We start from the raw sequence: 14,689 nt of genomic DNA, 5'->3' as shown, positions 1-14,689 counted from the left end.
ATATATATATATATATATATATATATATATATATATATATAGAAACTGTCACCTTTCGACCCTTGTCAAATGGGCATTTACAACACCTAACTCAACACTCAATTCAGACTCACGGGCTGGTTCAAATCTCCTCACTGAAGACCCCAGGCTTCCACCCTAGTCACCTCCCCCACACTTGTGAGTTATGCTTCAGTGCCCTTCACCTCTAAAAATTTCACTTCTGCACTTTCCAGGTTGGTTATTTAATTCATCCAGCAAATCGGTCCAGACTCACATATGTCAGGGACGCAGTAAGCAAGTGTAGTTTGAACTCCCAGATAACCTACTGATCTGGACCTCAGTTTCCCCTGCTGCTAAATGGCCCACCCAGCATATCTCCATCAACGCCTGGGCGGTGGGCAGCAGTGCCTAGGCTGCTCACTGCAGCCAAAGATATAAACTAACATGAACACCCCAGAAAAACCACCTATCTTCGAAGTGTGCCTTTCCTACCCAGCAGGTCGATGCACGCGGAGACCCTGAGATCCTAAAGGGGCTTAGCTGGTGTTCTGGGGACAAAGTCCCCCAAGTTCCCTGCATGCACCGCACCACCCCCAACCCCCACCCCAGGTTAATGTAAGAGTTTGCTTATGTTACTTTCCCTGCCACCTGTCTTGATTTTACTGCTTCCATATGGAGCAAGAACCATTCTTTCATGGGGCATGAGAAGAATAAGCATAATTTTTAAAAATGAAGTGCCTGTCATTGCTTCACTATCGCTAACAATAAGATTGCGAGGGGAGAATTATTACTATCCTGTTTAGAATAAATTGACTCCTAAAGATTAGTAACTTGTCCAAAAGTTCATAGCTGTTGAGTGGAGAGCCAGGCCCGCCTAACAAACATTCCAAGCGAAAGCAGAAAGTGATAAAGCACATCGGGGCTCCCGGGGAAAAGCAACAAGTTCTCAAGGTGAACATTCTCGCCCCCGCCTCTCCTCAGCTTTGCGCGGATTGGCTGGGAGGCCTCGGGCGCCGGGAGTCCGGCGCGCTGTGATAGGTCGCGAACGCCGGGGGCGGGACGGCCTCGGTCCCCTCCGGACTTACTCTCTTGTGCTGCGCGTCAATGCGGCGCTGGCCCCCTCCCATCAGCGCGGCGCGGCGCTTGTCCTCTATGCGCTCGTTAATGGAGACGGGCTGGCTGCACAGGCTGCGGACTGCGACCCGGAGGCCGCTCACCCCGACGCTGAGCCTTGCTCCAGCCGCCGCCACGCGCATTGCCGCCGCCACGCGCATTGCCGTCGCCATATTTGTCCCGCCGGCGCGCCCCTAACCAGCGCACCTGAGTACGCAAGTGCGTGGCCGAGCGTCAGTGTAGCGGGGTCTGCGCCTGCGCAACGTCGGCGGGACGTAGCCTTTGGAATGCAGAGCGTGCGTGGGAGGAAGGCCTCAGATTTCCAGATCCCAGGCCGCCCCACAGCGTCGCCGGGAGAATTGGGAACGGTCCTCTCATCTCTAACCTCCTGGCCACACACAGAAGATGACCTTGGTCCTTGCTCTTCTCTGACTACCTAGACCACTAGTTCTCTCATCCCACTTGCTCCAGGAAATAAATAGATAATGAATTAGCCAACATTTATTGAACAGTGGACCAGGTGTGGCATTTAGCATTTACTTGAATTAGCTTGTTATGCTCATTCCACAGATGAAGTCAATGAAACACAGAGTTAGAGTGATTTGATCAAGGCTAAGGATGTGGTGGAGAGCCAGGATGCAAACACAGGGATGTGCCATGTGCCACTTACTGATCACAGGGCTCCTAACTTCTAGACCAGTGGTTCTCAACCTTCCTAATGCCGCGACCCTTTAATACAGTTCCTCATGTTGTGGTGACCCCCAACCATAAAATTATTTTTGTTGCTACTTCGTAACTAATTTTGCTACTGTTGTGAATCGTAATGTAAATATCTGATATGCAGGATGTATTTTCATTGTTACAAATTGAACATAATTAAAGCATAGTGGTTAATCACAAAAACAACATGTAATTATATATGTGTTTTCCGATGGTCTTAGGCCACCCCTGTGAAAGGGTCGTTCGACCCCTAAAGGGGCTGCGACCCACAGGTTGAGAACCGCTGTTCTAGGGAGTGGTTCTCAAAGTGTGGGCCCAGCAGCTTCAGCATCACCGAGGAAAGAGATGGAAATGCAAACTTTCAAATTCTCAGACTCCACACCAGACCTACTGAATTGAAGGTTCTGGGGGTGCAGCCAGCAATCTGTTTCAACAGGTGACCTCTAGATGATTTTTGATGTTTTACAGTCACTTCTCAGGGGATTTAGAACTGAACTGTTGGGAATTTGTCCTTATGTTAATGCAATTCAATTCAGCAAACATTTTAGAAATTTTGAGCACCTACTTTGTGCCAAGAACTAACCACCAGGACTTATGCTTCCTGAATTAGGAATTGTTCACCTAGCTATTCAGGGAAGCTGAGGGTCCAAGGCCTAAAGTCATGTAGCTGGACAAAGTTCACTTGCACCTGTCTGACTCTGTAATGGGTGCTGTTGGCTCTGCATTTGGGTCCCTGTTTAAGGACAAGGGACTGACCTGGTAGCACAGGGGAGAATTTGGGCAAGTCTGGGTGTATCAAGGAGGGTATGTCTGAGAAGGTAATTGTATGCGAGGGAACACTAGCAGTGTGAGCAAAGGCCTGACATGTTCAGATTCGCGCGCGTGGACACACACACACACACACACGGCTGTGTCCTCAGCTTTTGGAGGAACCGTGGTAAATGAGAATGGAAAGTGATAATGGAGTTAGATTGTGAAGAATTTTACCATGTTTAGAAATTGGGACTTGATTTGGGTTGAGGGCAGTGGGACTCTTTTGTCCTAAAGTGCTTTGTAGATCCTCCCCTATGGTACATCTTAACACCATGTTAAGATTGTTTAGCTCTCTCCCCAGCTAGATTTCTAAGCCAGAAGGCAGGGACCATGGCTGGCTTGCTCAACTTACTGTTGCCCCTGCAACTGGAACAAGTCCCAACACATAGGAGGCCTTCAGAATGTATTTGTGGAATTGAACTGAGCTAGCACATAGGCAATTGCATATGGCTCTGGAGGTTTTCTCCTTAAAACTATGCATGCTCTTCTACACCTGATACCTTGCTCATGTATTGTTGTGGGGTGACATTCGCGGGAATAAGACCACCGACTCCAATTAGGTCTTAAACAGCAAGCGAGGATTTATTGAGCTGGCCAGCGACTATAGTTACAGCACCCTGCCGAAGCAGAGGCTGAACTGCAGCGCTGACTGCAAGAGGTACATTTTATTATTAAATTCTGTGGAGGCCCAGAGAAAAATGTGTCTTTCAAATTCTGGGCCCCCTAATATGGAGGAAACTCTCTTTATTTATACTTTTTCCAGTCTTTTGTCTCCCAAATTTGGAATGAGACTTCTGGGCCTTCTGAGAAAGAAGGCCTGCGTGCTGGGCAGGGGCCATGAGACCATATCTCAAGGCCTGGCCTGATGTCAGTACCTTCCTATCTATGTGTTTTAGGAACAGACAGCACAGCATGACCCGTCTGGCCAAAGCGCCAGATATGCAGCCCAGCACAGTATCATCTCCTCAAGGCAGTCTACCCTGATCCCCTCTCTGCCTGGATTAGGGTAAGTATTGGTTCCTCAGGGAGACAAGGATTTTTTTTTCTTATTTAACTTTGAATAACCAGTGCATAGCAGAAAGCCCAACACAGGAGGGATCCATAAATGACTTTTTTTTAAATCCACCCGAGGATATTTTTCCATTAATTTTTAGAGAGGGAAAGACAGAAATATTGATGTGAGAGAAGCACATCCATCGGTTGCCTCCTGCACACGCCCCATCAGGGCCTGGGCCGGGGAGGAACTTGCAACCTCGGTACATGCCCTTGAAACCGAAATCAAACCCGAGACCCTTCAGTCCACAAGCCAACGTTCTATCCGTTGAACAAAACCAGATCCTCCAAGAAGCTGAAGTCCAGATAGGATTGAATTTGTAAGAAATGTATTCGGGTAAATGCCTGTGAGAGAAAATGGGAAGAGAGCCAGAGGAGTCTGGGAGAGTCTTCAGACTGTGATTATAAGGTAAACCTGCCCCTGACTGAAGGAGAGAGGGAAGGATGGAAGGCAGGCCCAGTGTAAGCATCTTAGACTGTAGAGCAGGTTAAGGAAAATTGAACAAGACCATCATGGAGTCTTGGAGCAAAGTCACCTGCCAGATGAGTCCCACATCTCCCAGGAAGGGGCCTGCTTCAGTTTCCCTGCCACACTCAGCCATTGGCTGGGAGAAGCCTGTAGATGCAAGGCCTCAGAGCAAACCCAGCCATGGATTTCAGAGGCCAGCAGCTGGGGTGCATGGTTGATTACACTCCTTGCAGTTGGAGATCTGAGACATACATTCTCATGGCCACCGAAGTCTACCTTTTGCCCCACACAGATGTACCACTCTGCACGGGTTTGGGACGCAGTTCCTCCCTGGATCCTGTGGGCTTTGTTCCCAAGAGGAAACTCAGAAGAGGTTGTTAGTGGAACAAACTCTGTTGATGCAGTTGATCTCAGAGCCACACCTAGTATTATCCTCTCCCTCCTTTACTATCCATTCTCAAATCCGCTCACCCTCAGCGATCACCTAGGCAGGTCTTATGCCTTACCTGGCAATGTAAACCAAACTTTTATTCTGGAAGGGTCTGAACCATTGGTAATATCCTTTCAGTCCAGGGCTTCTGGTGTGTCCATTCATGGTTGCAAAAGAGCAGGAGTACCAGGAAGCACCCAAGACAAGTGAATCGCCTAGCTATCACATGTGTTTCCCCTTGTCCCCATTGTGCAAAAAAAACCAAAACAAACAAACAAACAAAAACAGCCCTCCTGCTGATCAGAATCAATTACCCTTGCTGGATGGTGATTCTTCCTTGCTGATTCCTGGACACAGACTTCAAAGTGACCTGGCAGCCGCTGCAGCTTTTAAGTCAATGGAATCCTTGCTATATCCCTTGGCAAAAGTGTGGCCTCTTTGGGGACTAGAACCTCGAACCCTGTAGAGTCCAGAGTTGTGAGGACAGCCTTAGGAGGTGATCTCAATGGTTAGAGCATCAGCCTGTACACCAAAGGATTATGGGTTCAATTTCTGGTCAAGGGCATATACCTGGGTTGCAGGTCCAATCTTTTACCCCGGTTGGGGTGCATGTGGGAGACAACCAATCAATGTGTCTCTCTCACATTGATGTTTCTCTGTCTCTGTCTTTTTCTTGCCCCCGCCCCTTCCACCCTCTCTAAAAAAAAAATCAATGGAGCCCTGGCTGGTTTGGCTCAGTGGATAGAGCATCGGCCTGTGGACTGAAGGGTCCCGGGTTCGATTCAGGTCAAGGTCACATGCCTGGATTGCAGGCTTGATCCCCAGTGGGGGGCATGCAGGAGGCAGCCAATCAGTAATTCCCTCTCATCATTGATGTTTCTATCTTTCTCTTCCTCTCTGAAATCAATAAAAATATATTTTTTAAAAATCAATGGAAAAAAATATCCTCAAATGAGAATTAACAACAGCAACAAAAAATAAGTGAGGACAGAAAGCACAAAATTCCTTAGTGGGGCATTGGGTGTTACAATAAGTGGGGTCACTCCTGCTGCTTCTATCTGTTGGTTCCCCAACCCATGTATTCTTCCTATTCAGGACACAGCACCATAAAGAGGCCTCTGACTGAATACATACACTGTGTCCTGAAGGAGGGCACCTCATCCATCCAGACTGCTCCCTCTGTACTGTACTTCAATGCGTGTGGAAGGCCATTCCAAACCTGCCTTAGCTGAGCTTTCCAATGTCTCTGGAGCTTTGCTACTCTAACAATTAGGTCTTCATCCTGCCACTCAGCTGTGTATTCCCTTGCCCTGACAGAGATAAAGGTCTCTTTGTAAGCTATCCCAAAGGCCTTATGTTTCTCTCACTTAGCCAAAAACTGCCTGTTGTTAATGGCCTTCAGTCTCTCATGATTTCAACATAGGGTGTCAATACAACTTACCAGTAACCACCCAATTTTACTATCTTTGTAGTCATCGCTCCCTTCTTGCTTTTCAAATGCTTGCATCATCACGTCTGCCACAGCATTCCCTTCTACCGAGACATTTTCTCAGGTTAACACTGGTGAAAGCTTTAGCAGTTGAGTTACGACCTTGTGCCAGGAACTACCTGAGTCCAACCTACTAACCAGGATGGCATCCTCTTTGCCTTACGGGCAGTAGATGAGCCAGTCCAAATTCCTATCTTACCACGTATTTTCATGGACCACTCCCAGTACCACTTATGTTAGTTTGGGTCCCTGAGAAATGGATGCAAGATAAAATTATCTAGGTAAGACATTTATTAGAGGAAATGCCTAGGAGAGAAAATGGGGAGGCAAATAGGGAGGCGGGTAGAGTCATTGGACTACAATGCAAGTCCGACCTCAAGTGAAGAAATGAAGGAAGAAGTATTGGATGGAAGCATCTTACACCCCAGTGCAATTCTGAGGAAAGTTCGACAAGGCTGTTTGGGATTTCTCCAAGTCACCTGTCAGAGGAGTCTGGCATCTCCCAGGAATGGGCCTTAGTTTCTCTGCCACACTTAGTCATTGCCTGGAAGCAGTCCATAGGAAGCATTAATGAACTATCTGAAAGGGAAACTAAGGAAGCTCCATTTACCATTGCATAAAAATACATAGAAATAATTTAAAATATATTTTTACACTTGATAATTGTTAAGTGATATTTAAGATAGGCAAATGTATTTTATTTCATTTTAATTTATTTTTAAAAATATATATCTTTTATTGATTTCAGAGAGGAAGGGAGAGATAGTAACATCAATGATGAGAGAGAATTATTGATTGGCTGCCTCCTGCACACTCTCTCCTGTGGAATCCAGCCGGCAACCTGGGCATGTGCTCTTGTCCAGAATGGAACCCAGGACCCTTCAGTCTGCAGGCAGATGCTCTATCCACTGAGCAAAACCAACTAGGGCCATAGAAATAATTTAACCAAGGATGTAAAAGACCTGTACTCAGAAAATTGTAAGACACTGAAGAAAGAAATTGAAGAAGATACAAATAAGTGGAAGCATATACCATGCTCATGGATAGAAAGAATTAACATCATTAAAATGTCTATACTATCCAAAGCAATCTATAGATTCAATGCAATTCCTATCAAGATACCAATGGTATATTTCACAGAACTAGAACAAATATTCCAAAAATTTAAATGGAACCACAAAAGATCCCAAATAGCCACAGCAATCTTGAGGAAGAAGAACAAAGTTGGAGGAATCATGCTACCTGGTATTAAGCTATACAACAAAGCCACAGTAATCAAAACAGCATGGTATAGGCATAAAAACAGACATATAAATCAATAAAACAGAAGAGAGAGCTCAGAAATAAACTCATGCCTTTATGGTCAATATTTGACAGAGGTGGTAAAAATATGCAGTGCGGTAAAGTTAGTCTATTCAATAAATGGTGTTGGGAAAACTGGACAGGTACATGCAAAAAAATTAAACTGCACCACCTTCTTACACCATACATAAGAATAAACTGCCGAAACCGGTTTGGCTCAGTGGATAGAGCGTCGGCCTATGGACTGAAAGGTCCCAGGTTCGATTCTGGTCAAGGGCATGTACCTGGGTTGCGGGCACATCCCCAGTGTGGGATGTGCAGGAGGCAGCTGATCGATGTTTCTAACTCTCTATCTCTCTCCCTTCCTCTCTGTAAAAAATCAATAAAATATATTAAAAAAAAAAAAAAAGAATAAACTAAAAAATGGATTAAAAACTTAAATGTTAGACTCAAAACCATAAAAATCCTAAAAGAAAACATAGGCATTAAAATCTCATACATTGCTTGTAGCAATATTTTTTCTATGTTTCTATGGGCAAAGGAAACAAAAGAAAAATAAACAAATAGGACTACATCAAACTAAAAGGGTTTACACAACAAAGGAAACCTTTAACAAAACGAAGACAACCCACTGAATGAGAGATCGTATTCAACAATGATACATCTAATAAGGGGTTAATATCCAAAATTTATAAAGAACTTATACAACTCAACACCAAAAAAAAAAAAACCAAAAACAAAACAACAACAACAACAAAAACAATCCAATTAAAACATGGCCAAAGGATCTAAATAGACACTTTTCCGAAGAGTACATATACAGATGGCCAATAGCTATATGAAAAGATGCTCAATGTCAGCAATAATCAGAGAAATACAAATTAAAACTACAATGAGATATTACCTCACACCCGTCAGAATGGCTGTTACCAATTAACAAACAAAAGTGTTGGCAAGGACGTGGAGAAAAGGGAACCATTGTGCACTGTTGGTGGGAATGCAGATTGGTGCAGCCACTGTGGAAAACAGTATACAGTTACCTAAAGAAATAAAAAATGGGCCCTGGCCAATGTGGCTCAGTTGGCTGGGCATCATCCCATGCACCGAAAGGTTGCAGCATTTGATTCCTGCTCAGGGCACATGCCCCAGCTATGGGCTCAATCGCGTAGGGGGCGTGCAGGAGGCAGCTGATTAAGGTTTCGCTCTCACATCATTTCTCTCCCTCTCTCTTTCTCTCTAAAAGTCAATTAAAAATTTAAGCCCTAGCTGGTTTGGCTCAGTGGATAGAGTGTTGGCCTGCGGACTAAAGGGTTCCAGGTTCCATTCCAGTCAAGGGCGCATGCCCAGGTTGTGGGCTCCATCCTCAGTAGGGGGCATGCAGGAGGCAGCCAGTCAATGATTCTCATCATTGATGTTTCTCTATTTCTCTCCCTCTTCCTTCCTCTCTGAAATCAATAAAAATACATTTTAAAAAATAAGTAATAAAAAAATCAATTAAAAATTTAAAAATTGAACTGCCTTATGACCCAGTGATTCTACTTTGGGGATATATCTGAAGAAACCAGAAACACTGGTGCAGTGCAGCATTATTTACAATCACCAAGATTTGGAAGCAGCCCAGGTAGTAGATGAGTGGATAAAAAAGCTGTGGTACATTTACACAATGGAATACTACATGGCCTTAAAAAAAAAAGAAATCTTACCTTTCGGGACAGCATGAATGGACTTGGAGAGTATCAAGCTAAGTGATATAAGCCAGTCAGAGAAAGACAAGTTCCATATGATTTCACTTATATGTGGAATCTAATGAACAAAATAAACTAACAAAGAAAATAGAAACAGACTCACAGATACAGAGAACAGACTGACAGCTGTTAGAAGGGAGGCATTTGAGGGACTGGGTGAAAAAGGTGAAGGGATTAAGCAAAGAAAAAAAACCCTCATAGATGCTGACAACAAACAGTATGGTGATTTCCAGAGGGAAAGTGGGGTTGAGGGTATAGCAGAGGATAAAGGGGAGATAAATGGTAATGGAAGGAGACTTGACATGGCAAACACACAATACAATATATAGATGATGTACTATAGAATTGTACACCTGAAACCTATATAATTTTATTAACCAATGTCACCCCAATAAATTCAATAACATTTTTTAAAAAGACTGATAGGGCCCTGGCCAGTTTGGCTCAGTGGATAAAGCGTCGGCCTGCGGACTGAGGGATCCCAGGTTCAATTCCAGTCAAGGGCATGTACCTTGGTTTTGGGCACATCCCCAGTAGGGGGTGTGCAGGAGGCAGCTGATCAATGTTTCTCTCTCATCGATGTTTCTAACTCTCTATCCCTCTCCCTTCCTCTCTGTAAAAAATCAATAAAATATATTAAAAAAAGGAAAAAAAAAGATGGATAGGGAGCTTAAGTAATGGAGAAATAGACAACCTCCAGGGACAAACGGGCTGTTTCCCAAAAATTCAATTTTAAATTATTTGGAATGCAGAACACATTTCCCTTAGAAACAATGCTATGAATAATTGCAGTTATTTTCTTAGCAAAGTCCACACAAGATTGTTTTACTCATAATGTAACAGAAATATCTGTTAAGAAATTTTAGGCTTCCATCAATTGCATCCCTAAATCCTCTCCACGCTGAATTGTAAATTAGCTGTGTATATAACTGCCACCCCAACTAGACTGTGAACTCTTTGAGGGCTGGAAACTGTTGAATTATTCATTTTTTTATTCTGAATGCCTGGCATGTAACTGGAAATAAATGTTGGTTGCATAAATGAATGGACAAATTTAATAGGCATTGGAATAATGTTGAAAGTATCTTGGGGAATAAAAACACTAACATTTAATGGGTACCTTAATATGTGTCTGGCACTGTGCTGGGTGGATAATCAATAAAGCAAGATGCTTTGTTTATACTAGAGTTAGGGATGAAGAAGCTGGAGGCAATTTTAATATTTGAGATATAAAATAAATGAGTGCGCCCTAACCGGTTTGGCTCAGTGGATAGAGCGTTGGCCTGCGCACTGAAGGGTCCCAGGTTCGATTCCGGCCAAGGGCATGTACCTTGGTTGTGGGCACATCCCCAGTAGGGGGTGTGCAGGAGGCAGCTGATTGATGTTTCTCTCTCATCGATGTTTCTAACTCTCTATCTCCCTTTCTCTCTGTAAAAAATCAATAAAATCTATTTAAAAAAATAATAAAATAAATGAGTGCTGGAGTTGCTAAATAAATGTTTCTGGATGAAATGAATGGATAGATGTATTGATTTGAAAGAAATGTCATAGAAAAATATCAATAGGAATTGATATGCAAAGGAAAATGATTCTTTGGGGGATCTCTAAGACTGAGTGTTGGGGAGGTATAACCACAGCTAAAGAGCAGAAAATGGAAAAGGAAGTTGTTAACAGAGAGGATTGGTCAAGGAAAGAAGAGAAGGTCTGGTCTGGGTTAGGCTTTGATTTAATTTCATCTGATTTACTGCTCCCTATAAAAATGCATTTGCTCTTGACAGTCTCCAAAGATTTGTTATGAGTTTAGATTAAGGTTAGATTGAAGTTAGATTGATTTCTTTCCACAATGATAGTAAATTAAACACTTGTTCTGCTATAACGATGCCATCAACTGGGTTGTTTAAACAACAAACACTTATTTCTCACAGTTCTGGGAGCTGGAAATCTGAGACCAGAATGCCATCATGGTCGCCTGGTGAGGGCTGGCTCTCTTCTCAGTTGAAGATGGGTGACTTCTCCTTGTACCCTCACATGGCAAAGAGAATGAGAACTCTCTGGGGTCTCTTTTATAAGAGCACTAATTCCGTTTTTGAGGGCTCCACCCTGGTGATCTAGTTACCTCCCAAAGGCCCCACCCTCCTAATACCATTGAACTGGGGGGTTAGGATTTCAACATCTGAATTTGGAGGGGACACAAACATTCAGTCCATATCAGATGCCTATAATGGTGAAGGCAGTAGAGTGGACATACTAGGCAGTAAGGGAGAATGCAACATAGGAAAGTGGGAGAGGGCAATTGTTATCTTTAGATAGTTTCTGGTGGAGGAAGAAAAAGATGGGGACAGAAGAAGGAGGAGGAGGGGAAAGGCAAACAACTATTTCATAATTTCATAAAGGGCCTAACCTCGAAGAAAGTCCCTCTGACTTACTGCCAGCCTGATCATTGTTCTTTGAAAGCATCACTACAACGACTTCTGCATTTACTTCATTGTCCACAAAGTGCAATCAATAAATATTTGTTGATGGATTATTCTGAGTGTTTCAAATCAATCCACACTTCTAGTTTTATTAAGGATTTTAGAATTGACATTGATCAAGCTGAAATAAGAACTGTCTTTAAATTTGCAAGACATTTTATGTCTCTCCCCAAGGAAAAGCAAATATGTAAACCTTTGTCCATGCCCATTATGCACCAAACACTGTACTGGAGGTTTTCTTTATAATATTGCATTCCTAGTAACTCATTATTATTTTAAAAATTACTTAGCGCCCATTATATGTCAGATTCTATGCTAGGCGATGATGATAAAAGGCAAAGAGGGAGAAACTCTGACCTTTTAGCAGTTTTAGTATAATGGGGAGAAGATAGGGCCAAATCAAGAACTGTCAAGAACGGTAAGTACAGTGAAAGAGGTAAGCACTTGGCAATACTGGAGAACAGAAATAAGTTTTAATTTAAAAAGAGTAGGTAATACAGACAGAATGGAACATCTGTTTAAATGAAAATTTTCATTTGTCTGAATCAAAAAAATTTTTTTGAATGACAATTTAACTGGATGCCAAGAGGAGCCTAAGGAGACATGATTAAATGTTGTAGGCCCTGGAGGTCATCCTGGATCAGGAAAAGGATATTAGAGAAAAACTGAATAAATGTAAATAGAATATGGATTTTAGTTAATCATGTGTATTACTATTAGTTCCTCAATTGTGACAAATGTACCATACTAATGTAAGATATTAATAGGTAAAATTGGGTGTAGAATATACTAGAACTATTTGAAGTATCGGTGTAATAATTCTGTAAATTCAAAACTGTTTTAAAGTAAACATTTCATTAAATACTTAAACTGCCATCTTGTATTTTTGTTAGCTCTGGCAACACTAACACTTTTACTTCCAAATAATCATTAAGCATAAAATATAAAAAATAATTTTAAATTGATAATTAAGGGATTTGAGTTGTATATAATTTCTCCTAGGTATTTGATCCAAACACTTTATTTTTAAATATAATATTTATTGAAGTAAAGCACACATAGAGAAAAGAGTGCACTAAACATAAGTGTGCAACTAGATGAACTTTCACAAAGTAAGCACACTAGTGTGTGGGTGTAACTACAACCCAGATCAGGAAAACCATGTGACCAGCAGTCCAGAAGCAACCTCATGGTCCTTCCCTATTAAAGGTAATCATTATCATGACTTCTAGCACCACAAATTAATTTGCCTGTGTACCTAACATAAATGAACTCAAACAATATGGACTGCCAAACACTTTATTTTCTATACACAGTTCATTTGTTTTCTTTCTTTCTTTTTTTTTGGCAAGGCTCAAGCAACCAAATAATTATTAGGGATTATTCTTCAATGTAGGAAAAAAACTGGCTTAAGTCCCCCCCTCCAATGAACCATCAATAAAATTAATCTTAATTTGGTCCGTGCACATCTCAAGAGATTTAAAAAATACAGTTATGAGAAAATCAGCAAGGTTAAAGCCCTGAAAGTAATCACTTTTCTGGGGTGACTGCTAATTTATGCTGCCTGAATAGAAAACGGTGCTGATTATTTTATTCTTGCTGCTCCTTTGGGAAAGAACCACCTCTGTGTTGTGGAAGAAGACCTTAGAATTTGGAATAAAAATAGACATGTATACTATAACAGTTTTATTTGAAGAGGAGCTTAGAAAAAATCTTTTATAAAAAAAAAGAAGATGGGGATTTTAAGAATGAGAGTGAATTTTAGAATATTTGCTGCTTTCCAGATACAAGACAACCAAATATATTTTGCTCCACTTTAATATCTGCTTTGTTGCGTAACACAACTAGGAAGTTAGTCCTTATTGCTTAATACTTAATTGTTGGTAATATGCTAGGCCTTATAAAGAAAACCTGTTTTTAATGGTTGTAGAAATGATATATCAGAGGTTTATACAGGTTCCCTCAATCTCTTAACTATTCATTTCTGCTCTAAGTGACAAGGCCCTGACACTAACATGTATGTGTGCCACGAAAGATTTCCTTACGTTATACATTCCATTTTGTAAACGTGCAGGGCGTCTACTACGTGCACAAAATTATGCTGGACAACTTTGGTATGTCCAGAGATAAGAAACGGTTCCTATGCTGTGTTTCTACTTGTGCTAGTCAAAGGTTTTGTACTTTTACAGCGGAAGGGAATCAGGTTAAGCTGGATGTTTATTTAATCTGAGTTCTTAGTCTTCTGGAAAACAAAAACAAAAACAAGACCCCCCCAAAAAAAACAACACACAAACCCATAAGGCAAAAGCTTGTTTAAAAACAGATACTACTTTTAAGGATTTGGGTTCGTTCTAAAGCAGGACCATGGATTCTTAAGATTGATTTACATAGAAGGGCTAGGTCTGCCACCGGAGCTGAAAAGGGGTTCGTGTTTTTCAAACTGGACTGTTCCACGGGGAGCTCCGTGCGGCCCGGGATGGCGCCTCTGCAAGGCCGGGCGGCTCCCTTTCGCCTGACTCCCCGGACCAGAGGCTGCGGAAGCCCAGCTCTGGCCGAGGGAGAGGGAAGCCCGGCTCTGGCTGGGGGAGAGGCCTTGGGTCCGGGCCTCCGAGCCCTCAGCCCCAGCCAAGGCCGCCCAGAGCCGCGGGGCGTGCAGCCACGTTGCCTGCGGCCCGCCCTCCCGGCCGGGCGAGCACCAGCGAGCCAGCCGCGGCAGCGCCCTTTCGCGGTCCAGAAGCCCGGTTCCGGGATAAAGGCCGCGGGGGCGGGACTTGGGCTGCGCGGGGCTGCTTCCTCTTCGTGTGGTCGGTCCGGGTGATGAGAGGCCGCGCCGCAGCCAGGGCGGAGCGTCCCATGGCGCGACCTCGCCCGGCCTGAACTGGGGCGGGCACGGAGGAAGCCGTGTCGCGCGGGGAGCCGACAGCCCACACCGGGGGAAGATGGGTCAAGTGGCGGAGGTTCCACCACCGCCCACACGCCCGGGAGAGGGAATTTGAGCGCGCCTGGGGGAGGGGGCGGGGAGAGCGCCCGGCGCTCTGAGAGCATGCTCCGTGCGGAGAGCCTGACATGCGCCGTGAGCCC

At 43.4% G+C, this 14,689-nt stretch overlaps 1 protein-coding gene across 3 annotated transcripts in view; it reads right to left on the bottom strand.

Moving 5' to 3' along the window:
- PCCB (propionyl-CoA carboxylase beta subunit) overlaps positions 1-1,331 on the bottom strand; it is a 65,139-nt gene extending 63,808 nt beyond the window's left edge. For 2 of the 3 annotated variants that reach the window (XM_023749565.1, XM_014450924.2), the window contains exon 1: positions 1,086-1,312. In XM_023749565.1, the coding sequence (XP_023605333.1) occupies positions 1,086-1,286 (201 nt within the window). In that variant the 5' untranslated portion in view covers positions 1,287-1,312. Of the gene's footprint in view, positions 1-1,085 lie in introns of all 3 variants that reach the window. The other variant, XM_006083730.3, reaches the window with a different exon arrangement.
- Positions 1,332-14,689: the final 13,358 nt, after the last annotated feature.

The sequence above is a fragment of the Myotis lucifugus genome, unplaced genomic scaffold (genome assembly GCF_000147115.1).
Source record: "Myotis lucifugus unplaced genomic scaffold, Myoluc2.0 scaffold_8, whole genome shotgun sequence".
NCBI classification, from domain to species: domain Eukaryota; kingdom Metazoa; phylum Chordata; class Mammalia; order Chiroptera; family Vespertilionidae; genus Myotis; species Myotis lucifugus.
Note: the sequence above shows the minus strand (reverse complement) of the source record. Positions and strands in the feature narration are given on the sequence as shown.